Raw genomic sequence first — 27,893 nt, forward strand, 5'->3', positions numbered from 1 at the left:
GCTCAGGGCTCACACAGTGAGGGAGCACACAGTGCCCCTGGTTACTACGTTTCCTTACCTACCTGGCCACCCGACCCCACGTGGAGTCCACTGGGCTGGGAGTGGGTGCCCCACTCTCCACATGCTCAACCCACTTAGTTCCCTGTCTCTAGGTTGTTTTATAGTGTGTGTGCGCGCTTAGCTGCTCAGTCGTGTCTGACCCTTTGCAACCCCATGGACGACAGCCCACCAGGCTCCATTGTGCATGGGGGTTTTCCAAGGCAAGAATACTAGAGTGGGGTTGCTATGCCTTCCTCCAGGGCATCTTCCCAACCCAGGGATTGAACCCAGGTTTCAGGCATTGCAGGCGAATTCTTTACTGTCTGACCACCAGGGAAAGCCCATTTTAGAGTGTAAGACAATCTTAAAAAAAAAATTCATTTCACAGAAAGAGACTGGGTCTGATGACAGCTGAGAAATTGTATGAATCACAGAGAAGCCAGAAAGGATATATGCAACCTTTCTTTTAAAAGATTCATGAAATGAAGATGCCCCTGCCCGCCCCAGCACACCTCTTCTCTAGGCATTCTTGCTGAGCCTGCCCATAAGCTGTTCAAACTTGTCAGACCTCCCAGCCAGAAGCCTGGTTGTATATCTACTTGAATAAGATATCTGCACAAGCCCTAGCTATCGTCACATCTGTTAGGGGTTGTCTAAGACATGACCCAACAGTGTAACAACAGCAGAGCCCGAGCAGTCCTGCCAGGCTGGGCTCAAGACAGGGAGATGCAGGGCTGAGGAAGAGAAGCTGCTAGTGGTCTCTACAACCCAGATTTGTCTTGTCTTCTCCAAGGCTGGCTGGCAGCCTCTAGGAAGGCCCTGGGAAGAAGCAGAGAGGAAGCAAGCTGGTGAAGGGGCGGAATGGTCAAGGCTAACAATCTGCAACTCTTGCACTCAGTGGGTCCCTGCTTCTTTTTCAAAGCAGCCCAAAGGTTCGAGGCAGCAAGAACAAGGAGCCCTTCTACATCCATCTCCCAGGGGAACAAACAGAGAATACCTGTCCCTAGCTGGTGGTCCCCACCACTCTTCCTTGGACAGAAACATGACTGATCCACTCATCACTTCCCACTGCCCTCCACCCCTATAATTGGCTGGTATGAATTTTATCTGATGAAGCAAGTGTCAGAAGCTCTCTGCTGATCACAGCAGCTCTTTCACTGTAAATGGGCTCCATCTTGGACTTCCCATGACAACTCTGAGTGGCCTATTTGGTTGAGCCACAAAAGAACCATGCCCCACACTCCATTATGGCAACTTCAAGGGAAAAAGTGCAACGGGGACAACATACCATCTATTTCACAACAGGCCAATGATTCTCTGTGAAAGTTAGGTACCTGAGGCCTCAGCGCTCCTGTGTGTCTCAGGCTGAACACCAGCCACTGAACTCGTTGCCAACTCAGCACTCCAATCATCCACCCCAGCAAATGTTCACAAATATAACAAAAGTGCAATAACCTCATACTCCACCATGGCTTTCTTCATACTTTCCACATCAAAGATCATTTTAATGAGGTTCTGCACTGGCTTGGGGAGCTTGGACTTGGTGCCAGGGTTTACCGTCAACTTCTTCACCGCCTCTTCATCCTGTAGGGAAAATCAGGAAGAGACCCAATTAAACCACAAAAGCAAAGTTGCGGCAGTGTCACCTGGCAGAGAAAGGATATAGGATGGAGTGCCACCAGCAAAAAAAGAACTAAGAAAGAAAAGGTTGTGTGTTCTTCAAAAAGGTTTAGCGTTAGTTGCCAGGAGGAACATGTAGAGTATGGACAGGATGAGACTGCCTGTGCACCCCAGGTCCTCGTGGCTGCTCCCAATTCTTATTCCAGACACCGCCGAAGCAGACAGTTCTGTATAGGCAGACCTGCAGGCACCCACACTCTCTTCATGCCCGCATGCCTCCCACACTGGGGGGGTTGCTGGTGCCCTGTGCCTGGGAACCTGCCCAGAGCCCATTCATGCCCCACGTGGACGTGCTGGCAGCTACAAGGGCAAACCGTGGACCCAAGAGACACTGGACTGATGGACAAATTCTGCCTCCTTTCTTCTTACACTGCCTCACCCAAGACTGAATTCACACAGCCTTCTCTATAGTGCCAAAGGATCAAGCAACCAGTCCCACTTCCTGCAGGCAGCCCTTGAGAATGTTAAAGCACATACAAGCATCATCCCTACCCCTCACCCCTGCTCCCTGGGATTGCTCTTCCTAATATACTAACAACTGCCAGCTGGGGATCCCAGGCTGAGCCAAGACCCTGCTTGAATGAAGGTGACTGGCGCTGGGCCTTGCTCCCGGAATCTGCCTGGCTTAACGAAGCAGCAGAGAAGAACCCGTGTGCTAGTTTTCAGGGCTCACAGTGGCTCTGCTCTCAATGCTGAGACACAAGTCTTCACATGCTTTCTCATCTCCTAGCTGTAACTTTACTTGAAGGCAAACTATTAATACGTTAGAAAGCCTTATTTATATGCATATACTGTAACCAAGTATGTCCAACACTCAAGTCCAAATTCTCTACCCCAACATTAAACAAGAGTTAATTTCTGTTTTTAATGGTAAAGTTCATGACACTCTATAAACTAGAGAACTTACAGTTTATAAATTCTTCAAATCCCCCTTTGAGACATGTTAGACCTCAAAGATTTGGATTAAAACCTGTACCACTACAATAAACCTCTTTCCCTCTGCATAATAAATGTGCACCACCCCTCATTATAAAAGCAACAGGTTTTCATACAGAAACAATGTAAGAATTTTGTCAAAACAAATGGCCTCAACAGTATCAGTCAAGAGACACTGGAAGGTTGCCTGGTAATATACAGGGAGACGATCAAGCTACAAATAAAAATAATGGGAAATTATCAGGAAATAATTTAGGACTAAAAACTGTGACCCAGTGGATCATGTAGCCACTATAATTCTATCTTGATGATAAAGCAAGTCATGTGACCTTCAGATAAGAAACCTCACTATGAATCTATGAATTCCTCCTTTGTGTTTAAGGAGCAACTTCAAAGACCGCTCCTTTGTGACAGTCTTAAAAATGCTCACACTGTTCTTACAAGCTTCACTTCACACTTCATGGAACAGATTTTATTCATGAAAGGGCATGGTAAATGCTTTTCCCGTGTTCATTAGGATGACTGTGTAGCTTCTATCCTTTTTTCTACTCATGTTATATTACACTGATTTGATTTTTGCATGTTGAACCAACCTTGCATTCCTGGGATAAACCCTACTCAATCATCGTGTCTAAATCCTCGTGTGCTGCTAGATTCAGTTTGCTAGTATTGCGTCGAAGGTTCTGCATTTATATTCATAACTATATTGGTCTGTGGTTTTCCTGTGATGTCTTTATCCATCTTTGGTTATCAGGATACTGGCCTTGTATAATGAGTTGAAAAGTGTTCCTTCCTCATCTGTTTTTTGGAAGAGTTTACGAAGGACCAGTATTAACTGTTTAAATATTTGGTGGAATTCATCAATGATGTCATCTGATTCATGGCAGGTTTTTAAAAGAAAACCTTTTACTAGCACGAGCAAGTGCCGGAGCATGATTACCTGGCCATAGTCAATCTCCAGAGGGTAGAACTTTTTGGGATGCTTCGTAAAGGTTTTGGAGTGCCAGGCATTTCCGGTTTTCTCTTCATATAATTTCATAAAATGCTCAATGGCATCCTCCTTGGATGGCATCTGCTCCAGTTTGTTACTACCAATCACCGTGCCCACACGGCCCCAGGACCTGAATATCCAGTACCTGTGGGAAGAGAAGAGTAGCATCAGATACAATTTCACGGGTCGGCCAGTCATATTTCAGGATGAGCTTCCTCTCCCTGCCATTTCCCTTGAGGGAGAAGAGTTGCAAACACTCCAAAATGACAGTGACTGACAAACAGGGACAAGAGGAACCAGTATTAAACCTTTATTTTAATTTCTATTAAACTGAGAGTTGTTAAGTTTAAAGTAATTTAAAAATGCCCTTCCATATCATAGTGGCAAGTGAGCTATTAAAAGTACCAAAGAACAGTTTAACCCTGGATCTGGCAGCTGAACTTGAGGAGTAAATCCTGAGGCCTTTATGTGGTGGTGGTGTAGTCACTAAGTCATGTCCGACTCTTGCAACTCCATGGACCGTAGCTAGCCAGGCTCCTCCGCCCATGGCATTCTCCAGGTAAGAATACTGGAGTGGGTTGCCATTTCCTTCTCCAGAGGCCTTTACATAAAAACATCCAATTCCTTTTCCCAAATAAACACAGCAAGTATTGCCTGGAAGTCATGCATTCATTAACGACAGGTACTAAAAAGAATGAAGAACCTTTGGCTCAGATCAGAGGCTGAGATACCATGAAATGGGAAGGGGCAGGAGAGTGGTCCACAAGGTCAGCCACCTACAGACCTAGGCTAACATCCTCAGTTTCCATCTCAAGCTAGAGCTAAGTCCCAGGTACTCTAGGGGCAGGGCTGCCTAGCTTTGGGGGAGTCCATTTTTCTTAGTGAAAATCACGCAGAAGTTAAATCTCACACCACAATAAGTACAGATACAGCAGTAAAATCGGAGATTTCAAAGAAAAGCTGGTGCTTCCTGCTGGTTTTCTGGGCTACTGCCCAGAGGCATAAAAGTTCATTCTCTGTTGGTTTTTTTCCCCTCTGGAAATGTTTGGAAGATACCACATAGACCTAGCTTGAAAAAAAATCTTCTAACAACCCATAATGTCCTTTCCCTATAAAAACCAATAAATCGAGGCCACCAGGATAAGCCACCCATGTGAAATCACCAGTGTAACTTCCTGTGTGTTGGTGGTAGACAGCTCTGTTCTCACTGCCTGTGGTCAACGAACTACAGCACTCAGAGTGTTTTTACAAAAACCCTCCTCCTCCTCCTGCACTAATACACAGCTAGCTTTTGGAAGGTTATGTTAACAAGCAAGAAACCCTATCTTCAAACCTCCAAGAGTCGCCAGTAAACTAATGATATAGGATTTTATTTCTTTACAAGCTTTAAATAGCCACATGGATGTTATGTGCCCTTGTAAGGTCAATTTTGAGGTTCACGTTTTAAAACCTTGTTTTATTCAAATGGATAGACATGGCAGTCTTTTGCCTTTTGGTTGTGTTGTGTGGCATGTGGGATCTTAGTTCCTTGATCGGGGATGGACCCTACATCCTCTGCATTGGAAGCATGGGGTCTCAATGACTGGACCACCAGGGAAGTCTCTGAGGTTCACGTTTTAAATGACAGGTTTGTGAGAAGCTGAAGAAATGGGAAGAGCCTGAGCCTGCCAGTGCCCACAACTTGCAGCTGCCGAGATTCGCCAGGTGCTGACGCCTCTCCCCGGGGCTGCCCCTCTCTCAGGGGTCTGCCTTTCAATGAGTAAAGCTCTTTGAATCTCTTGGACTTCAACGGGTAAACTGTTTCCATTTGCTAAGAAGAAAAGGTCAAGTTCAAAATACAAAGTGCTTTTCTGCCACCATAGGGTTTAGCAAGAATTCCTTTCACAGCTCTCCCACTTACACATAGCTCCCATTCCACAGTGGCTGTAACAAGGGCCCATCCGCTCAGCGGAGGACCACTCCGACTAGATAAGTACGGGCAGTCAAGCCAGCCCAGTCTCTCAGCACCCCAGGACTGGCTCTTACCTGGCTCTATGACGTTGAAAATAAAAAATAAGCAAAGAAGCAAACGCCTTTGGTAACCAGGTAGCCTGAGGCGACACGGATGACCGAGGACAGCAAGGCTGTGCAGGGGCCACGGCCTCTTCCCTCCCTCACTGAAGACCTCACCGCACACCTATGACTGAGCGGCGGCTGGTCCCCAGGTGCGTGGACGGCCCAGCTCCGAGGGGCCTTGCTCTCAGGAGCGCGCTCCTCTGGACACTTCCCCACCCCCAGGCGCACCTGCTCTCTTTGTCATCCTCCAGGAGCTGCAGCTTGTAATACGAGTTGGTCCCTTTGACGATGTCCACGAGCCCGAGGGTGGCGCTGAAGACCTTCCCACCTTTCTCGAGGACGTGTGCGTTGTGTTCCAGACCTGTCAGGACAGAGCTCCTGGGAGTCTGCCCCCATGGTGGGGGAGGGAGGGGACCCTGCTGGTTCCGCAGGACCAGGGAGCCCTGCAGCCTGCTCTGTTCACTCCCATTTCCTCACCTGAATCAGGGTCGACGGCTGCGCCTCCTTTAAGAGTTAATTTCATCCTCTTTTCAGATTTGTTGGTACCTTGGAAGGAAACAGAGAAATGCAAACATTAAAAATAAACCAGAAAGGGGAAGGTGGCAGGCAGGGCAAATAAGTCATCTTTGCCTGTATCAGAGTCAACAGGGGATGTGTGCGTTTCCTCCCACCACCCAAAGTTGCTGCCATTCTGGGTCAAGGGAAAACGAACTGAGGAGGCTGGTGTGGGCAGCACTCATCAGACCACAGCACTCATCAGACCGTCGGCGTACAGAGGGAGAGGCTCTGCACCGGTGGACCCGATGGGGCCACAGGAGGGCGGGGCTGCCTAGGGCCTCACCTTCCTCCTTGACGGGGCCCTTGCTCTTCTTGCAGGGCGCGGCCCCTGACTTCCCTCTCGGGGCCACTGCTTCAACAGGCTCCACCTTCACCTCAGCCCCCCAGGGGGACAAGAGGTGGGTGGAGAGCAACTCCTGAAGGCTTTTGGTGGAGGCAGAGATGTCCTGGAGGAAGTCCTCAGACACGACGCGGATGTTGGCTTCTTTTACTTCCTCCATCTTTTTATTCATCTTGTCCACCTCCTCTGTTCAAATTGGAAGGAACAAAACGTGAAATCTCAAATTATTATTCCAGGGTGGTTACTTACTCAGTACTTTCCTCACCACTCAGTTTTCTTTTCCTTCAAAATCTAGCGCTCAGGAACTTTGCTCACTTTGCCACTGGCAACAACTCTCCTTTTCTAAGGTGTGATGAATGAGAGCTGCTTTCTCCAAACCCTTCTACAGAACAAGATGTCAACAAGGATTTCACAGAGAAGGCGAGTCAGGTTTGTATGGGAAAAGTGGTGTAGTGCTCTCCACTCTTGGAGACTTAAGACGGTCATCGGTATAATAAGCCTGCAAGAAATCTGTGGACCTTGAACTCTGCATTTCAAGCCTGCTTAAGCTGTGAACTTTTGTTCTGGTGGAAGATCTACCAACATCTTGTGAACCATGTTAAGCGACAAGAAGAGTGGGCTGGTCTTCAGACACGTGAGCACAGACCAAAACAGGGAGCAAGGCCAAGTTATGAGAGCCCAGGCCCCTTCACAGAGAACCTGAACCATGCCCGCAATGAGAGACACACTCCTAGGGTCCCCCTGTGTGTCAGACACTGGGCTCAACACAATCACGAGAGACAGACAGGGTCCCCCTGGTTCTCAGGCCAGTGAGACTTACTTTTGGTGCTGATACACAGGGAGGCCTTGTTGGCCGTCCCTGTCAATTTCCCCCCGAGTTTCTCGATCGTGGCCTTCACTTCATCCTTGTTCTGGGAGAGCTTCCCAAGAGTCAGGATCTTCATGTTGGATAATGGCTTGTCTGGAACGGAAAACAGGATCATGAGACAGGGCTGCTGCCTGTGGTGGGGGAGAGTAGAAAACTAGGCAGCAGCTCCCAGGGAAAAGTCAGACAGGCTGCAAGGCCCCTGAATGGCCTCAGCACCTTCTCTGATCAGGGAGAAATGGGTCTCCTCAGGGAAAAGGCCACGTAAACAGCAAAGAGCAACAGGAAAGCAGAGGACAGGACAGCAAACCACACCAGTCCTCGGCACAGAAAGGGCCAGCTGGTAATGAGCCATGCACTGACACTGTTCTACGATTAGGCCATGAGCAGGGATGTCTGGGGGCGTCTGGGTCTGCACCACAGATAAGGAAGGACCAGGGGTCTGGGCAGTGGTGGGCAGCCAGAGTCATCATATTAACTCACAATTCCTTCTGTTATTTTTTCCCCCCATTCTACAATTAAAAACAAACTACAATCCTCAGAGGATACTTATTAATCAACCCCATTTAAAAAAATCAGTCTTGTCCATGACACCACAGGAAGCTCTGGTCAGCAGGACCACACTGAGTTGAGATGGATTCAGGCACCAAGAACCCTGGCGTTTCAGGGGTTCAGCACTAATGCCAGGCCAGGAAGACCTGGATCAGGAGTGTGCCTTCTATCTGTTGCAAATGGAGACATATAGAGCTGGTGACACATTTCCACAAGTGATGCTGTGGAATCCTTTAAGCCACCCCTGTGAGAGTCCCTTGGAACGCATGGAGATCAAACGAGTCAATCCTAAAGGAAATCAGTCCTGAATATTCATTGGAAGGACTGATGCTGAAGGTGAAGCTTTAATACTTTGGCCATTTGATATGAAGAACTGACTCATTGGAAAAGACCCTGATGCTGGGAAAGATTGAAGGCAGGAAGAGAAGGGAACAACAGAATGAGATGGTTGGATGGCATCACTGACTCAATGCACATGAGTTTGAGCAAGCTCCGGCACTTGTCGAAGGACAGGAAAGCCTGGCGTGCTGCAGTCCGTGGGGTCGCAAAGAGTTGGACACAACTGAGCGACTCAACCGAACTGTGAGGGGGGAACAACCAGAGACACCCACAGGGTTTAACTGAAAGCTGGCCGAGGTTGCCACAGGGAACAGAACCACTGAGCTGTGAACTGCGAGTGAGGGGGAAGCGGAGGGCACGCTCAGCGCGGCGCCCGGATGCCGACCCCGCCCAGCCCACAGCACATGCTCCTGAACCCAGCTGCAAACGGCAGGGTGACTGGGGATGACCACACGACCTCTCCCCAGGGGACAGAGGGAGGGCACTGCTGGGCTCACATTCACAGATGAATCCTCACCCTCCACCTGCCACACGGTGGTCACAACCATGCCACGTGTCTCTTGAGTAAACAGACAGCGGCCCCTTTCTGCCAGGAACACACAGACTGATCTCACTGTCTTTGCTGGTGTGGAATACCTCTCATGTCGACCACAGTGTGTACAGAGGGTCTCTGAGGGGACAGAGCCCCAGTGTCACATTAGGCTTGGGATGAATGGTGGGGGTGGAGGTGGGGGGCTGCTCGGAGGCGGAAAGGTGAGACCTGGACTGACTCTGCCTAGCAGTGCAGACTCAGGCAGGCAGGACAATGTCCCCACCGGTAACCGTCTCCCTGATCCTACTCAGAAGCCCCTCCCCAGCCTTTCTCCTCCTGCTGGGGGTGGGGTGGGGACACAAGGGCAGAGTTTGCCCATGGGATCGGCCAACAGGAGAACCCAGCCGGATCCCCTCTCCCCGCTAAGCTCAGGGCCCCAGCCCTCCCCACCCAGGCTGAGCCCGGAGCTGTACCTGAGGGGCCGGAGGGCACAGCGGCAGGCGCTGAAGCTGCAGAGGGCGGGGGTGCCGCCCCCACCGGGGCGCTGCTCTCTGGGGGGAATATGCGGTCCTGCTTTTTGATCTTCAGTTTCTTGAAGTAAGAGATTTCTCGGAATTCCTAAAAAACGTAAGTTGTAGTTAAGAAACCAGTTCTCCCTTGAAATGACCAACTGACAAAGCAAAGAATTTGAGAATCTTTTTCTTCTCACAATAAAGAATAACAAAATAGGAAAACTAGAGGACTTTAGTATGAAATACAGTTGATACAGTATTTCAACAACAACAGTTGGAATACTGTTAATATAGTACTTATTACCAGCACTTCTATATTTATAACAGAACTGGTACTATGACGCTTTAAGAGGAAAAATATTTTTCTTAAAAAACAAAACACAAAACAAAAAACCCTGCTGATTATCTGGTCAGGGGACCCCTGCTGGAACCTGATTACAACCCTCGGGCCTCACTCTTGAGTTACAATCCTAAGGGTCAAGAGGCATCTTCCTAGGGTCATATGTCCTTTCCATGACCAAAAGCCCCCCTGACTCTCCATACCCTGGGAGAGAGGTTATTACCTGGAAGGAAATCAAGGCAATTCTCTCTCCTTCCTAGAAGTGACCATGGATGCAGGCGGCCTGACAATGGTCAGCGTGCAGCAAAGTCCCCCTGCACCCCAGGTGACCCCTGTGGGCTCTGCTCTAAGTAGTCACGCAATAAATATCACATGCATGCGGCTCAGGGGTACCGGGTCCCTACTCTCCTAAGTCTCCATCCCATTAACAAACAGTCCTTCCTCACTGTATCGCACACGGACCTCTGCTCAATGTTATGTGGCAGCCTGGATGGGAGGGGAGTTTGGGATAGAATGGATACGTACATATGTATGGTTGAGTCCCTTCACTGTTTATAACATTGTTAACCGGCTATACTCCAATACAAAATAAAAAGTTAAAAAAAAGAGAAACGGTCCTTCCCTGCTAGATCCATGGTCAATGACCATCCAGTGGATAAAACACATGCTGGGCATCTAACATGTACCACACGTCACAGTGGGTTTAAAAGAGTTTTGGTCTTTGAGAAACAAACTCAGCCTTGACTGAGAGTCAGACATGAGAAGGTAACTTCCATATAGGAGCTGGCTTCTAAACCAGAGGCGTGCTAAAGTGATGCAATGCTGGGAACGTTGGGAGGGCTCCTCAGAGGCAGTGACCTGCTCAGCTGGCTGGAAGCAGACAAGTAGGCAGTTAAGTAAATGCATCGGACGGGTATTGTGATGTATTGGGAACACACAACTGTAGTTGGTTCCCCACTGCTGAGTGTGTAATGAAAGAGATACAGATGAGGATGGACTGGGGAAGGGGTAAGACGGTGACAGAGAGAACGTGTATGTCAAGTGGTGAGAGTAATATATGAAGAGGAATAAAAGAGCCAAAAGAGGGGCTGCAGAAGGCAGCTGGAGTCAGATCATGGAGGGCTTTGGAAAAGGGGGGTTCAAGTTAAGGAGATGCCCTTGATTCTGTGATCCAAGCCCCTGGTGGCAGCCCAGTCCCTACACAGGGCCTGTAAGTCCATGAGTTCGCCTGGGCAGCAAACACTGTTGACCTGACAAAATGTCTTTGCACACCCAGGTATCCTTTTATAACAACCTTTAAAAAACTACACATAGATGCAGCGCAACTGACATATCAAGAACAAAACAGTTCATGCAACAATCTTATCTTTTCCCCAACCTAAGATACTGAAAGGGATACAAATACCACAAATGGGCTCAGTAACATTGACATTCTCAGAAGAACTGGGAAATATTTCTAGAAGAAATGGGGAATCACTGTGAGGTTTTAAGGGTGGGGCAGCAACAAAGTCAGATTTGTTTCAGAGCAGCTGCACAAGAGGTATTCAGTAATTACGGTAGGAGACAGAGAAGGCAGGAAAAGAATGTGTGCAAAAGGGGAAATGTGGGAAAGTGGCGATCAGCCCCGATGCAGCTGACAGTTACACACGCTGCTGGTCCAAACGCTCCACCCCAGGGAGAAGACACAGGCAGTGAGGGAACTTGACAGACACTGACCCCAAAGCCCAGTGAGTGGCAGGGCCACGACCGACCCAGGGGGTGCTGGGTCCTTCCAGCAGCCAGCCCCCTGACATTGCTGGTTCCCCAGCAGCACGGCTCCTGACAAGGTGCCCCAACTGAGGCTTTTTGCATTCTGAGAACTCAGCAGAGAGAAGGTGACAGGGGACACGTGAACCCTGGGTCCTACTCCTCCTCCAGCACCTAGGCAAGGAAATGTCTTTGAGAAGCACCCTCCTGTCATAAAGGCAGGAATTGCCACTGGTTCACCACTGTGTCCCGTGTGCCTAGAACAGCGCCTGGCAGAGGGTAGGCACTTGAGAAACAGAAATTAAAAATGACTCACAGTCTTCACATTTCACACCAGCTAGACAAACCTGTGCTCCAGCTGGAACTGCACTGGTTCTCCATCTGTGTAGTTTGCAAATGTACAGAACCAGTGACATAATTTTGTATTCCGATTATGAGGAAGGCCCCAATGTAAAGAGGTCTGAGACACTGTACTCTGCAGTCGTGGTGGCCTCGAGTGTGGACAAGCACGCACACACTGCGTTTTTCTGTAAAAAGATCCCAGGATTGCTCCTACCTCCCACCTCACTTACCTTTGGGGTCACCCACTCCTTCCGGTTGGGTGTCTGTGTCTTGACCATACACTTGGTCCAGGCAGTCACGTCCCCGGTACAGTAATAGGCGTCGCCCTTGAAGACCAGCTGGCCTGAGCATTCCTCACATGGAAGCAGGGCGCCAAACACCAAACCGTCGGCCACTCGGTCCAAGATCTGAAGCCAGTGAAGAAACACGTCAGGGAGGAAAGGAGGGGGGCCGTGAGAGGACATTTGCCAATGTGGGATGAAGAGTTTGCACAGACTTCACTTGCTAAAAAAGGGAGTGCCCTGAGGCTCCCTAACATTCCCCAGGGGAGGCGGTTCATGGTTGGAGCTTGGATCTTAAGTCCACGCACAAAGTGTTCCTGCAGCTACCCCTTCCCTCGGTGACTTAGAAATAGAGGGAGAGCCCAGAGCACCCACTATTTCTGAGTGCACTGGAGTGACGGCAGGGCCTGCTGGGGAAACAGCCCCCGTGGCCCCTGGGGAGTCCGGGAGGAAGGCAGCGGAGAGCTCCTCGGGCCCCAGTGTGCGGCATGAACACATGAGGCAGACGTGCGGCCCACCTCAGTGCTTCAGCGCCTGCCCCTTCCTGCCCCCGAAATGGCGACCTCGATGGCGATGACCATGCAACACGACTGTGGAATGTCGCTCCCAATTAATACCGGCAGGTGCTCAACCGGAGGGCCTCCCACACTCCACCGGGACAGTCACCGCACACGGCCTGGCCGCCTGGCTCGCGGCTCCCAAAACACAAGGGCAGCTCACCGCCGACTCCCCGGAGGGCACTTGCTGCTTGTTGAAGATGAGCAGCTCTTTCAGGTCGTTTGTTGAGCACGCTTTCTTTAGCTCGTCCTTGACGTTCCAGATCAGGTCGTTCTGGGCCTGCGAGCGACAGTCAGCAGCTGAGAGATCGGCTCTTCTCAGAGAAAGAAGCCCAACCAGAGGAAGGGTCCACCCTGGCCCTGATTCACAGCCCTGCACTGAGCAGAGCTGCCCTATCCCAGGACTCTGCTCCCTGGGGTGTGGGCACTCGGGCACCAGAGTCCCTGGAACCAGCCCCTCAGAGACAAATCCCAGGACATGCACGCAGGAAGGTTTATCTGTCCAGCACCGAAGGGAGGAGGGACGGCTCCCCAACTACCTGCGATCAAGTGGGGGCAAGCCCCAAACACCCCGACCTCCTCAATCGTGAGTTATACTTGCTCACTATCGTGAACAGACTTCAGCTCTTCTGAAAACAGAACTGTAAATCTCTGTGGTAATATTTATGCAGTGCTTACTCTTCGTGGGCACTTTTCCCGTCACTATTTATTCTCATATCTGCTTTGCTTAGGAAGGCAGTGGCCTCCCCACAGCAGGGGAGCACTTCCTCCCGCTTTAGGGGACTGGGCGAGTCATGCTCGGTTAGGCCTGAGACCCCACCTCTGCAAGACAGATGGAAATGCCAGCCCTCTCAGCACCGGGTGAGGAGGACTTTAACGTGACAAAGCTGCATCGCACACACAGGTGGGGCTGGTTCCCCTGCCCCACGTCCGTAAGGGCCTATCAGTAATACTGACCGCTGGGACTTCCCTGGTGGTACAGTGGCTAAGAATCTGTGCCTCCACTGCAAGGGGCACAGGTTCGATGCCTGGTTGGGGAGTTAGGATCTCACATGCTGTGCGGTGTGGTCCAAAAAAAAGTAAAAATAAATATAAATATGCATCATTTTTAAAAATAAAATATACAACTAAAAATATCCACGCCTGCAGGGTCACGTGGTGAGCCTGGGACGAGAGAGCATAAGGAACGAGGGAGGACGAGGAAGAAGTCTAAGGGCGCACGGTGAGAAGGAAGCAGCAGAAGGATGTCACCTACGTGACCAAGGACGGGAAGCCAGCACAAACGGATGTGCCGGGTTGGGGAGCGTGTGGAGCACGGAAGGAAGAACACCAAACCCACCGCAGGGGCCCTGCAGCCAGGGATGGCACAGAACAGACACGTTTTAAACTGAAGGACAACTCACACCGAATCTGTGATTCATATTAAGCATGGAAATCACATCCCCAAGAAGAGACTGACTGCGCCCTCCTAGTTTCCCAAACACTTGCCATTTCCTGGTTGATAATTCTCACTTTGCTTTGATACACGTTTACCAACACGGTGATGAATATCTCTGGTCAATGACCACTGATCTAATGGGCAGTTTTCTCCTTTAACTATATGCCTTCTATATTTTTCCCCCAAGAAGAGATTTTCAATTAAAACAAAAACACCTGAATTTTATTTCTTTCAGCCATTCTCTGTGCCAAAACCTTGAGTATCCTTGAACTCAATACCCAGTTTCCAAAGTGCTCTAGGTCTGGGATGCAGTGATGCACTGTGTGGCTGAGGCATGACATGCCTATCCCAGCAAGAGGCAGAGTGGGAAGCGACAGCTCGGCGCCCACCAGCCTGGCCACTGGTCTGACGCTGAGAGCCCACTGTGGATGCTTTCACATTGCTTTGGGAAGAGGGAAGAATGTCTCGGGGGAAAGCCAGGCTATTGAACAACAGCTATCGATTTGGGAGTTTTAAAAGCTCTTACAAAGCAGGACACCCACACCTCCTTGAACTTTCTCCCCAGCATAAGGAAGAGAATTAGACTCAACGGCGAGAGGAGACATGCAGCTTGGGACTCACCTTGAGGGCCTTTTCAAGCTTAATCTCCTTGTCTTTTTCTTTTTTAGATTTCTTCTTGGCCACTTCATCTAGTCCATCCACCTCATCGCCTTTTCTCTTTCTGAAAGAGACGAAGGATGTGAGAGAAAGAACCAGAACCACTGAAACCCTGAAAGCCAATGCCTCGGGTGACGCAGCATCCTCTAACACCATCTTCACGCCACTCTAACGCGGCTCGGCCAGGCGCTGCCCACTCAGGAGCTCGCCATCTGCTCAGGCCTGCAGCTGCCACTTCACGACATACTCCGCTGCAAGGACGGGCCAGCAGTCGCTCCAGAGCCTTGGAACAATCCGGCGCAGCACCCAGGGCTTAGGCCCCATCAGACATCAAAATGCTACCCATCTCTGGGCATAGACACGATGGCCTGGAAGGTCTGGCAGGGACTATGCTAGAGGTTAAGGCCACGGCTGAGGGCAGCGACCGCAGAAGACAAAACACCAGGGTCAGGCACTGAGTCTTCAAGCTAAGACACGGGGCTGCTCCTGAGGCCAAGAGGCTGTTCTCAGATGCGGGAGCCTGTGCTATCATTTAAAGCCCAACAAGAAGCAGTAGTCTACGTGCTGCCAGCTGGCCTGCCCCAGCCAGGTCAGCAAACGCTGCTGACCACGTCCAAGAGCATCACCGCTGACTTGACAGAGGGCCCCGAGGGTCATCAGTAGCCCCCAGAAACAGGGCAGGTCAGCCACGGTGGTTAATGCTTTCAGCTCTCACAATGGCCTGAGATGGAACGCCTGCATTTCCCCTCATTCATTAAAGTGGGAAAAAGTATACCCTCTACTTTGTAGGATCGTGGTGATGGTTAAACGAATTATCCTGCAAGAGGCTTAGCACAGTGCCCAGCACACCAGAAGTGCTCAACCAATTCTGGTGGTTACGGCATAAATGGAAGCTTATACATTCTTCTTACACCTATACCGAGTGTCAAAGCACTCTGAGGACTCTAAAATCCATGCCTTTGACTTTCTAGTTTTAACATTCCAAAGCCACATGTGCTGTACAAAAAACTTGTGCACTTATTTCATTTTTAAAATTTACTATTGCTTATATGGCTGCTCAGGGTCTTTGTTGCTGCATGCAGGCTTTCTCTAGTTGTGGTGCGAGGACTTCTTTATTGTGGTGGATTCTCTTATGGCAGAGCATGGGCTCTAGGGCACACGGGCTGCAGTAGTTGTGGCACACAGGCTTAGCTGCCCTGTGGCACGTCAAATCTTCTCAGACCAGGGACTGAACCTGTGTCCCCAGCATTGCAAGGCAGAACTCTTGACCACTGGACAACCAGGACGTCCTAAACACGTGCATTTAGAACTGAGATAGTGCTTGAAGGCTGCGTCTACACTTGAGGATGCCACAGGGACGTGAGAGTGGGTCATGGAGTGGTGAGAGGAAAGGTGGTGGTGGACTCCAGTCAGGGGAATGCTCAGACGGGCTAGTCAGGAGGGTGCAGCGGTCTGATACAGACTCTGGGCCGGTGTGAAGCTCTTCCCTGAAGCCCCATGGACACCCCCCACCCCCAGCCCTCTACCCACCTTTCACCCTTGATTTCCGGGAGCTGCTTCTTGAGGGCTTCTTGGTCCTCTGCAGTGAGGCAGCTGAAGCCCATGAGCTGGCTTGCACTGAACTCAGGACGGAAGCCCAGCTCCTCCCGTTTCTGAACAAAACACTTTGGGTGGTACCAGCAGTCAACCATGCCCAGCTGGGGCTTATCGGGGTACACCACCTTCTTGGACAGGCGCACCTGGCCCTGTAGGAGAATCCACACGTGTTACCAGAGAGAGACAAGGAAGGGTGGTCAAACATCGGGGCAGCCCAGGGGCGACCAGGTTCACACTGAAGGTGATGGGAGGGCTGCTGGAAGGTTTTGGCTGTTTTATGCCATTAAGGATTGTGTTACCCTAAAGTCTCTGCTCCCCATTTTTAAATAAAGTTAAGTCCAACTAGCTACCTACCCACCCAGCTGCCTGGGCAAGTGATAAAGCGGTAACATCACCCTGAGGACGCTCTGCAGACCCCGGTGCAGAGGTAAGCACAATGCCTGGGACGCTATACTGCAGGCTCGAGGGAGCCAGAAGTGGAAGTGTTAGTCACTCAGTCATGTCTGATTCTGCAATCCCATTGACTGTAGCCCGCTAGGCTCCTCTGTCCAAGGAATTCTCCAGGCAAGAATACTGGAGCGGGTTGCCATTTCCTCCTCCAGGGGATCTTCCCGACCCAGGGATCGAACCTGGGTCTCCTGTATTGCAGGCAGATTCCTTATCATCTGAGCCACCAGGGAAGCCCCCTGAGGGATGCAGAGCAGGCCCCAATCCTAGCAGGGATCTTCTGCAACCTCCTCCCCAGTCTCCTCAGTCTTTTTATGCAGATGAAGGCTCCCTAAAATGCGGTAGCAAACCCATAAGCCAGCATCCAGTCCTGCCATCCTGCCCAGGTCTGACATCCCCAGAGTTTCAGGCCCGTGGGCCCCAGATGGGGAGGCTTGGACCAAGTGGCACTGATACAACGCCACCTCAGGCCTAGCCACGCTCCGTGACAGACGGCCTTCGGCGCCCTGTGACACTTTTAACTTCTGCCTCAAATTCTTGTGGGAGAAGGCAGCTGGAGAAGATCCAGCAATTTCATGTTTTTCCTTTCTGAACACCCACTGACTCGCCTTAATTTCCTGTACAATACTGAGGAGGCAGAAACTTTCTCATCAGTGCCTTGAATTAATCAACCAGCATGTTTGCCCAAGATGAGAGGATCTCGGGTAACAAGGCTAAAGGGCACAGGCCGACCCCTCGACCTGCGTCTGAGCTACTCAAGACAGCCGTCACTCCACCCGACCAGCTGTCATCCTACAGGGGTGAGAGCTGGAAAGGAAGGAGGGTGGACGAAGTGCCCGACTAAGTGGAAGAAAGCCTGGACGCTGACGCTAGGGAACAAACGCACTCCTTAAACTGAGTCTACCATAAAACACAACCAACAGCTTCCTGCGGCCCTGTGGGGGTCCAGAAGAGACCCATTGTGTACATGTTTTCCAAACTCCCCCAGGTTTCCTAAGAGCAGGTTCAGAGACACACACAAGGATGGCACTGTGGATAACCAGGGCTAGATCTGCCCACAGGAAAAGTCATTGTTATCTCCTGTCTCTACTAAGATGATTCACTTTATTTTTACCTAACACCTAAAGCCCTATTTTCTTTTTTTGAAATATCCAGTGACATCCTATGCGAGAAATCCTGAAAGTCAGACAGACCAAGCCCCAAAAGCTCTCACCTTTTCTATCTTCTCCATGCAGCTCTTGCACGTGCTTCTGTTGGATTTGGCGTACCCTGCCCCAAAGTCAATCAGCGTCTTCTCTGTCTTGCTGCCAACTCCATCTTGGCCTTTGCCTGAAACATCTAACAGAGCCACACTCATTTCAACAGCCTTAGTGTAGTTCCAGAGAGCCCTGTCCTCCTCCTCTACCTCTTGGGATTTCTCTACCAGGACACCTTGTGTTTTGGGCAACCACAGTTGGTCCATCTCATCTACGTTTGCTTCTAACTACTGTGGTTGGTTAACAGTTTCTCCTCTGGCAATAAAATTAAAAAATTTTCTCAGGCTCCTAGAAACAGCACAATGTTAGCTGGTGCTGGTCTTACCACCCCCACCCCCCGGCTCCTCCTCTGCAGCCCCCTTCCTCACTTTGGAAAGAACTTAGTAAGTGCTTACTATGACGTATAATAGTAGATCAACAGGAGATTGAATGAACAAACTGAGACACTCTTCAGTAATTAAAAAAAAGAATTGATGACACACAAGACAACCTGGATGAGTCTCACAGACATGCTGAACAAAAGCAGCTTTCAAGAGAATAAGATACTGTTCTTTTTTCTCTGAAATGTTAAATCACACAAAATTAATTCAAAGGGACAGAAATCAGAACAGTGGTTACCTTGATGAGAGAAAGGATAACTTGGAAAGGGCATAAGCGACCTTTCTGGGGGCTACTTATTGACGGGTAAATGTTAGATGTGTGCATGCATTTGTCAAAATTCACTGAATTGTACATGTAAAGTCTGTGCATATAACTGTGTATTATTTTAAAAATTCTGGATGAAAAATTTCCAAATACCAAAAACAGGTACTGTGAGAAAACAGATATTATCACAAGAACACTGACTCAAAGATGAAGCCTCATTATGATGAAACATGTGTCCAGCAAAATGAAAAGTAATGAAAGTACTTAGGGATGGTGTGGAAGTGGAGAAATGAGTACATTACACATTGCTGGTACAGGTAGAACTGATACAATCTTTCTGTAAGGCAGGTTGGCACACACACCTTGAAACAGTTCATCTCTTTCAGCAGTATTTCCTCCTCTTAGAATTAAAGAAATAACTGGACAGATGCCCAGGATATATCAGAAATTTGTTGACAGTTCTGTTTGTAACAGAGCTAAATAGTTTACAGCCTCATTTCAAAAGCAAAAGAGTCTGGACTTGAATCTCGCCTCGGGCGTTCACCACCATGCTAACCTTGGGCTACTCAACTAACCTCCAGGTGTCTCAACTCAATTGGAAAAACTGATAAAGCAATGGGGCAAAGATTCAAACTACCATAATATATGCCAAATACTTGAATGATGCACAAAATTTAGCACGATCTGAATAAATGAATTCAACGTTATCTTAAACAATAATGATGGAAATGTGTAACTTTTAATGTGAGAAGAGTAAATATTAAACTGTAAAATGCAATGTGTAGACCACAGGGAAATACAAATCAAGATTATGAGATATCACTTCAAAACATTAAGAAGGATATTATTTATAAAAATCCTGAAAAACCAAAAAATCCAGAACACAAAAGTGTTGATAAGGGTGTGGAGAAATAAAAAACCCGTGTGTTTTTGGTGGGGATGAGTAATCCCACAGCTGCTGTGGCAAACAGTACTGCAATTTACACAAAAAACTGAACATAGAGTATTGATATAATTCCACTTATGATAATTCCACTCGTAACTCCACTTATGAGTATATAGATAAGAGAACAGAAAACAGGGTCTGGATCAAATAAATGCATACCAATATTGACCAATTACCAAAGGTAGAAACAACCCAAATGGCCACCGATGAATGAACAGATAAATGATATGTGGAACAGCCATATTACAGAATTCTTATCCGGCCTTTAAAAGGAAGGAAATTCCGACAGATGCTACATGAATGAACCCTGAAGACATGATGCGGAGTAAAATAAGTCAGACACAGGTGGACAAATACAGTATAGGCCAAACACAAAAGGATAAATACTGTGTGATTCCACTGTATGGGGTACTTAGAAGTAATCAAACTCACAGAGACAGAAATAGTGGTTGTCAGAGGGTAGGGGGAGGAAAAAAGAGGAGTTAATGTTTAATGGGTATGAAGTACTAGTTTAGGAAGATGAAAAAGTTTTGAAGAAGGATGATGGTGATGGCTGCATGGCAGTGTGAATTGCACTTAACGCCACTGAAATGTACACTTAAAGTGGTAAGCACTGTGTTATGTTTATTTTATCACAAAGAAAAGGTGATAGAATATTAAAAAAGAAGTTAGTATTATACTTAAGGTAGAATCCTTTTTCTGCAGGAGTAAAAACACATAAACACACAAGCATCAATATCTGAATAGAAAACATTTTCTAATAGGACACCCTGCAATATTAATGATAGTTCTTTCCGAATTACAGGATCTGGGACAATTTAAAACTTCTTGTTCTCAACAACAGCCTGGAGTCACAATCATAAGTTAAACTGGGCCAGTTCACAGGAAGGCAGAGAAATGAGAATACAGTCTCAGGAGATCGCCTTCAAAGGATGATTAAAAAAAAAAAAAGAATCAACCATTTAAAATTTAAAGGCATCTTTATGGAGAGGCAGGAGACCCAGAATAGCCAACACATTATTGAAGAGGAACAAAGTCAGGGAACTGACACTGCGTAACAAGACTCATTATAAAGCTATATAGTCAAGCCAGTGTGATACTGGTGAAATACACAAATCGATAAATATGCCAGAACACAGTCCAGAAGCCACACAGATACAGTCACTTGATGTTTGGTAAAGGAGCAAATTAACACAGCGGAGGACAGCTTTTTCAACAAGTGGTGCTGGGACAATAGGACATATACGTGCAAAAAAAATTTAATCTAGACAGATTACACCTGTCACAAATATTAACTCAAAATGGATCACAGACTTAAATGTATTGATTAAACATAAAACTATAAAACTTCTAGAAAATAACATGGGAGAAAATCTAGATGACCTTGGGTATGGTGCTAAGCTGCTTCAGTCGTGGCTGACTCTGTGTGACCTTATGGACTTCCAGGAGCCTGCCAGGGCTCCTCTGTCCATGGGATTCGCCAGGCAAGAATACTGGAGTGGGTTGCCATTTCCTCCTCCAGGGGATCTTCCCGACCCAGGGACTGAACCTGTGTTTCTTAAGTCTCCTGCATTGGAGTCTCAACCACTGTACTGCCAGGGAAGCCCCTGGCGTAACTTTTTAGACAGTACCAGACCCAGTACATAAAATAAATCATTGATAAGCTAGACTTTATTAAAAACAAAAATGTCTACTCTGTGAAAGATAGCACCAAGAGAATAAAAAATATAAGCCACCGACTGAGAGGAAATATTTGCAAAAGACATATCTGATAAAGGACTGCTGTCCAAACTATACGATGAACTCAATAAAACAAAGTGAAAAGATGCTCAAAATCACATGGTACTTCTTGTTATTCAATTGCCAAGTTGTTTCTGATTCTCTGTGACCCCATGGGCTGCAGCATGCCAGGCCTCCCTGTCTCTCATCATCTCCTGGAGTTTTCCCAAGTTCATGTCCATTGAATCAGTGATGCCATCCAACTATCTCATCCGCTGTTGCCCTCTTCTCCTGCTGCCTTCAATTTTTCCCAGCATCAGGGATTTTTCCAATGAGTCGGCTCTTTGCATCAGGTAGCCAAAGTAACGGAGCTTCAGCTTCAGCATCAGTCCTTCCAATGAGTACTCAGGGTTGATTTCCTTTAGGATTGAATGGTTTGACCTTCCTGTTGTCCAAGGGACTCTCAAGAATATTCTCCAGCATCAACTTGAAAGCATCAATTCTTCGGCACTCTGCTTTCTTTATGGCCCAACTCTCGCATACATACACGGCTACTAAAAAAAGACTACAGCTTTGACTATACAAACTTTTGTTGGCAAAGTGATGTCTTTGCTTTTTAATACACTGTCTACGTTTGCTGTAACTTTCCTGTCTTCAAGAAGCAACTGTTTTCTAATTTCATGGCTACAGTCACCGTCCACAGTGATTTTGAAGCCCAAGAAAAGGAAATCTGTCACTGCTTCCACCTTGTCCCCTTCTATTTGCCATGAAGTGGTGGGACTGGATGCCATGATCTTTGTTTCTGAATGTTGAGTTTTAAGCCAGCTTTTTCACTCACCTCTTTTACCCTCAAAAGGCTGAGTTTCTTTTCGCTTTCTGCCATTAAAGTGGTATCATCTACATATCTGAGGTTGTTGATATTTCTCCCGGCAATCTTGATTCCAGTTTATAACTCATCCACTCTGGCATTTTGCATGCTGTGCTCTGGATATAAGTTAAACAAACAGGGAGATAATAACCAGACTTATCATACTGCTTTCTCAATTTTGAACCAGTCAGTTGTTCCATATAAGATTCTAACTGTTGCTTCTTGACCTGCATAGAGGTTTCTCAGGAGACAGGTAAGATGGTCTGGTATTCCCATCTCTTTAAGAGTTTTCCACAGTTATGAACCACAAAGTCAATGGCTTTAGCATAGCCAGTGAAACAGAGGTAGATTTTTTTTGGAACTCCCTCGCTTTCTCTATGATCCATGAGTGCTGGCATTTTAACCTCTGGTTCCTCTGCCTTTTCTAAACCCAACTTGAACATCTGGACGTTCTCGGTTCACGTAATGTGGAAGGTTGAAGGATTTTGAGCATAACCTTACTAGCATGGGAGATGTGTGCAACTGTCCAGTAGTTGCAACATTCTTTAGTACTGTCCTTCTTGGGAATTGGGTCAGTCCTGAGGTCACTGTTGGGTTTTCCAAATTTGCTGACATACTGGGTGCAGCACTTTAACAGCATCATCTTTTAGGATTTTAAACAGCTCTGCTGGAATTCTATCACCTCCACTAGCTTTACTGGCAGCAGTGCTTCCTAACGCCCACTTGACTGTACACTCCAGAATGTCTGGCTCTGGGTGAGTGACCACACCATTGTGGTTATCCAGGTCATTAAGATCTTTTTTGTCCAGTTCTTCTGTGTATTCTTGCCATCTCTTCTTGATCTCTTATGCTTCTATTAGGTCTTTATGTTTCTGTCCATTATTGTGCCCATCTTTGGATGAAATGTTCCATTGCTATTTCCAATTTTCTTGAGGGGCACTCTAGTCTTTTCTCTTCTGTTGTTTTCTTCTATTTCTTTGCACTGTTCACTGAAGAAGGCCCTCTGATCTCTCCCTGCTATTCTCTTGAACTCTACACTCAGTTGGGTATACCGTTCCCCTTCTCCCTTGCTTTTCGCTTCTCTTCTTTCCTCAGCTATTTGTAAAGCCTTCTGAGAAAACCACTGTGCCGTCTTGCATTTCTTTTTCTTTGGGATGGTTTTGTTCACTGCCTCCTGTACAATATTATGAACCTCTGTCCATAGTTCTTCAGGCACTCTGTTTACTAGATCTAATCCCTTGAATCTATTCATCACCTCCACTATATAATCATAGGAGATTTGATTTAGATTGTACTGGCCTAGTGGTTTTTCTCGCTTTAATTTAAGCCTGAATTTTGCTATAAGGAGCTGATGATCTGAGCCACAGTCAGCTCCAGGTCTCATTTTTGCTGACATATACAGCTTCTCCATCTTTGGCCACAAAGAATGTAATCAATCTGATTTTGGTTTTGACCATTTGGTGTTACCCATGTGTAAAGTGTCTCTTATGTTGTTGAAAAAGAGTGTCTGCTATGACCAGTGCATTCTCTTAGCAGAACTGTGTTAGCTTTGCCCATATGGTACTAGGGAATTGCAAATTAAAACAAGATACCACTACAAACCTATTAGCTTGCCAAAATCCAAAACACTGGTAACAAACATTGGTAAGGACATGGAGTAACAGGAACTCTTGCTCATTACTGGTAGGAATGTAATGGTCTGGCCACTTTGGAAGAAGCTTGCTGTCTAAAGATACTCTTAACCATACAATCCAGCAACTGTGTGCCTTGATATTTAGTATTTATCCAACCAATTAAAAAACTTATGTCCACACAGAACCCTGCATGGGGACATTTATAGTAGTTTTATTCATAATTGCCAGAACTGGAAGCACCTGGGGTGTCCTTCAGTAGGTGAAGGGATAAACTGTGGTACTTCCAGACATTTAGTGCCCCAGTACTTCCAGAATATTTAGTGCCCCTAAGAAATGTTATCAACCTGTGACAAGATATGCAGGAACCTTAAATGTATACTACTGAGTGAGATAAGCTAATTTGAAAAGGTTACATACTGTATGATTCTAATGACACAATATTCTAGAAAAGATGAAACTATGGAGATAGGAAAAACATTAGTGGTTGCCAGGGGTTGGGAGATGGAGGGATGAACAGGTAGAATGCAGAGGAATTTTACAGAGGGATGGAAATACTCTGAATGACATTATAATGAAGGATATAAGTCATTATACATTTGCCCAAACCCTTACAGGAAAGATGTACACCACCACGACTGATGGCTAATATAAACTCTGGACTTTGGATGAACCGATGTGTCAACGTAGCTTCAGCTGCTGGGAGAAGCTGATGGTGGCAGAGGTCATGCCTCTGTGGAAACTCTCCACGTTCCATACTTTTTGCTTAATTGTGCTGTGAACCTGAAACTACGCTAAAAGAGGGGCTAGTAAATAACAACCACAGCAAATTTAAAGGCTACATGTCAAGCATCTGGAAGTAACATACCCTGCACCCAACAGGACAACTCTGGGTCACCGAGATGCTGCTGGAGTAACGGGAGAGTGAGCCGAAGGGCCTACTCTCTGCTCTCACAGAACGGGCCTCTGGCTCCAGGGTTGGGGCGACCCCCGCGCCTCCCCACTGCGCACACACCTGTCGCTCCTCCAGTCTCGGCCATCTTCTTGATCTTCTGCTGGTCATCCCAGCGGAGCTCGGAGAACCCATCCACCTCGACATCAGGGTGCCAGATGGAGTGGCCGACCTTCCAGAAGCAGGAGAGGTGGTGCCAATGCGGGATTTTCCCATCGAACATGGGCGACTAGAAGGGCGGAATCAGAGGCGGAAAAAGAGCTGGGAGCCTCGGGCGTGGCCCTCAGCACCAGACATCCCAAACCGCCCTGCTTATCTGTAAACAGAGGACGCCACCCACCCCTCAGCTGAGGAAGCTGCCTTGCCTGCCCTGGGGACGGGCACCAGGACATCCCGGGGGGCTGACCGGCACTTCAGCTTTTAGCTCAGCCCTGAGCGTGGTCACCAAACTTGCCACTGCATTTCAGTCGCAGACTCAGCTCAGAGCTGGTGAGGGTACAGGAGATGCCAGTCCTGCTTCCCGTGGCCCCCCAAGCAGAAGAGACCCCACCATTGCCAGGACCCGCATGGCCCCCAGGGCTCTGTGCACTTAGGACAATGGGGAATGAGTCCCCGATAAGCGCCGGGCTGAGCAGATGTCAGAGAAGTGTCATGCTGGCAGCAGCCACGCAGATGTGCACGGAATGAAGGACTTCGATGAGGGAGACTGCAAGGGACCGGCAGGGGGGCGCCCCACCCCCAGGAGCTGGAGGGACCCTGCTGCCCACCAGCCACCATGGGACTCCCCGCAGCTGTCTCTGAGGAGCCAGCACCCCCATTTCGCGGTCTCATGGGGGTGGGGTCAGACAGATGACTCAGCCCCAGGTCTTTCCACTACACTGCTCTACGTCGCTCGGCAGGAAGAGGTACTTAAAAATATACGAACGGTTCTGACTGAAGGCCCCAAACATCTGCTTTGATAGGACATAAATCTAAATGTCAAGCAGATGGCATAAAACTGCGTTAAAAATAAACACCAAACAGAACGTTGAGGATGGAGTCATGCAGACTCGGAAAGTGCTCAGGAAAAGCAGGGACAAGCTCTCCCAACCGGCCTCTCCTACTAGGTGAGCAGCCTCTCTCTGGGTTCTATCGACAGCACTGAATAAAATACAGTTAACGGCTGGGGCACAGAAGCTATGGCTGTCCCCTGGCATCCCCAGCTCTAACCAGAGCCAACAGCACTTCCTCAGGTCCCATGACAGACGCCCCTTCCCATAGCTCCCCAGAGTTAAGAAGATCCATTTGGGTTATTATTTGATCAAGATCTGTGTCCTGCATCAGGTCTGGAGCTGCCAGAGAGGCGCCAAGCGATGCCTGTCTTGCCAGCACAGTCACGGCAGGCACTCAGAGCATTTGTGGGGTGCCCCAGGTCTGGAGGGAAGAGGAAGAAAGGAAGGATGGAGGGACTCCTGCTGTGGGAAAGATGCTCCCTCCAAGACAGCCCTCCCCACCCACAACCAGACAACAAATGGCATTCAAGAACAGACTTGTGTCCTGGCTTTCAAATGTTCACCAAGGCAGCCAATATATCCTTAAGCACCTGGACGTCTTGTGACAGCATCTGCAGTGGCCTTGACCTGGCTCTGCCTGCCCTGGAAACCCTCGCTAAGCCTCCTCTAGGTGCAGAGAGGGGGCCTCTGGCTCATGGCTCTACCCCCACCCCCACCGGAACCTACGGCCACAATTTCTTCTGGCTCTCTGAGGCCCCCACACTTGCTCCTTTTAACTTTGGCCTGAGTGCTGTGTCTCCAACCACCGGCACAGTGCCAAACATGCAAAGCCTCCACCAGGGTATACTCAGCACAAACTCCGGGACTGTCGAGGCCGCTGGTCTCCCTCCAGAGGAAAGAACCCTTGATCAACGCAAAGCCTTATACTTAAGAACTCAGGACTGAGGATGAGATGGCAGGAAAGTAACCAGACCAAGGTCACAAGACTACTGCCTCACCAGGCAGCCGCCCAGCTCCAGTAAGGAGTGAAATCCTTGGCTGGAGACTCAGCAAACATGAGTGCCCACCATGCACCAGGGTCCTTACCCAGCCACTCTCAGGCTGCTTCCTGAGAAATGGGCCATAAAAAGAGGCGACACCAGGGCCAGCCTAGCCCAGAGAATGCAAAACAACTGTTACCGTGAGGAAAGTCACCAAGCTGTTTCCTGCAGGCCCTTCCAAGAACACCAAGGTTGGGTTCATTTCCCTCCAGGCTGTCCCAGGGCCTGCCAGCTAAAGTATCAGGTATTTGATACTCTGAGAACAATCCTCCCACACAAATGTAAAAGAAGGTATTTAAATCCAAAGCGGGTGGGGGAAGAACCAGCTCAGCCTACAGGACCTACAAAACGTTTGTGTTAAAACTCCACCCTCAATTACCATTAGAGAAAAATCACACTTAATTTTAATAACAAAAATTTCCTTCACTACCAAGTAAGCAGAAGGAGAGCCCAGAATGTTAGACTTTGTTTAGTTTAGGAAGCGATTACTCAGTGCAACTGCCTGGACTAGAGCCAACCAGCCTCTTCACTGCTCACCCGCGTCCCAGGAGAACAGGGTCCTCTCTGACTGTCCAGTGAAGCCTATGGATGACGTCCCTTTCTCAGAGTAACATTTTTAAATGCACAATAAAATACGTAAGTTCACAAAGGAAATCAATGGTATTGAAATAATTATGAAAACATTAAAAAAGTTTGCTGGGATACAGTAATCTACAAGTCGCTCAGTCTGACTCTTTGCAACCCCATGGACTGCAGCACGCCAGGCTTCCCTGCCCTTCACTCCAAACTTTAAAGCATTAAATAACAAGATACAGTACCCACTTCAATAACTACTATAATCTTATTGCTAACAACTACTGTAATCTTTCTGGAGAAGGAAATGGCAACCCACTCCAGTACTCTTGCCTAGAAAATTCCATGGATGGAGAAGCCTGGTGGGCTACAGTCCACGGGGTCGCAAAGAGTCGGACACGACTCTTTCACTTTAATATTGTTGCCACGTCATGCCATGCTTAGTTGTTCAGTCATGCCCGATCCTTT

The 27,893-nt window shown here is 48.2% G+C and overlaps 1 protein-coding gene across 1 annotated transcript in view; it reads right to left on the reverse strand.

Annotated features, from left to right (window-relative positions):
• Positions 1 to 27,893, reverse strand: part of PARP1 (poly(ADP-ribose) polymerase 1) — a 40,401-nt gene that overhangs the window by 9,570 nt on the left and 2,938 nt on the right. Inside the window, exons 2-14 of the mRNA XM_043923453.1 lie at positions 24,884 to 25,049; positions 18,017 to 18,141; positions 16,291 to 16,505; positions 14,725 to 14,824; positions 12,829 to 12,945; positions 12,058 to 12,234; positions 9,361 to 9,505; positions 7,420 to 7,560; positions 6,543 to 6,785; positions 6,179 to 6,247; positions 5,930 to 6,062; positions 3,596 to 3,791; positions 1,495 to 1,623 (exon numbers count right to left, since the gene is read on the reverse strand). Of these exons, the coding sequence (XP_043779388.1) occupies positions 1,495 to 1,623; positions 3,596 to 3,791; positions 5,930 to 6,062; positions 6,179 to 6,247; positions 6,543 to 6,785; positions 7,420 to 7,560; positions 9,361 to 9,505; positions 12,058 to 12,234; positions 12,829 to 12,945; positions 14,725 to 14,824; positions 16,291 to 16,505; positions 18,017 to 18,141; positions 24,884 to 25,049 (1,956 nt within the window). The remainder of the gene's footprint in view (positions 1 to 1,494; positions 1,624 to 3,595; positions 3,792 to 5,929; positions 6,063 to 6,178; positions 6,248 to 6,542; positions 6,786 to 7,419; positions 7,561 to 9,360; positions 9,506 to 12,057; positions 12,235 to 12,828; positions 12,946 to 14,724; positions 14,825 to 16,290; positions 16,506 to 18,016; positions 18,142 to 24,883; positions 25,050 to 27,893) is intronic.

The sequence above is a fragment of the Cervus elaphus genome, chromosome 14 (genome assembly GCF_910594005.1).
Source record: "Cervus elaphus chromosome 14, mCerEla1.1, whole genome shotgun sequence".
In the NCBI taxonomy this organism is placed as follows: domain Eukaryota; kingdom Metazoa; phylum Chordata; class Mammalia; order Artiodactyla; family Cervidae; genus Cervus; species Cervus elaphus.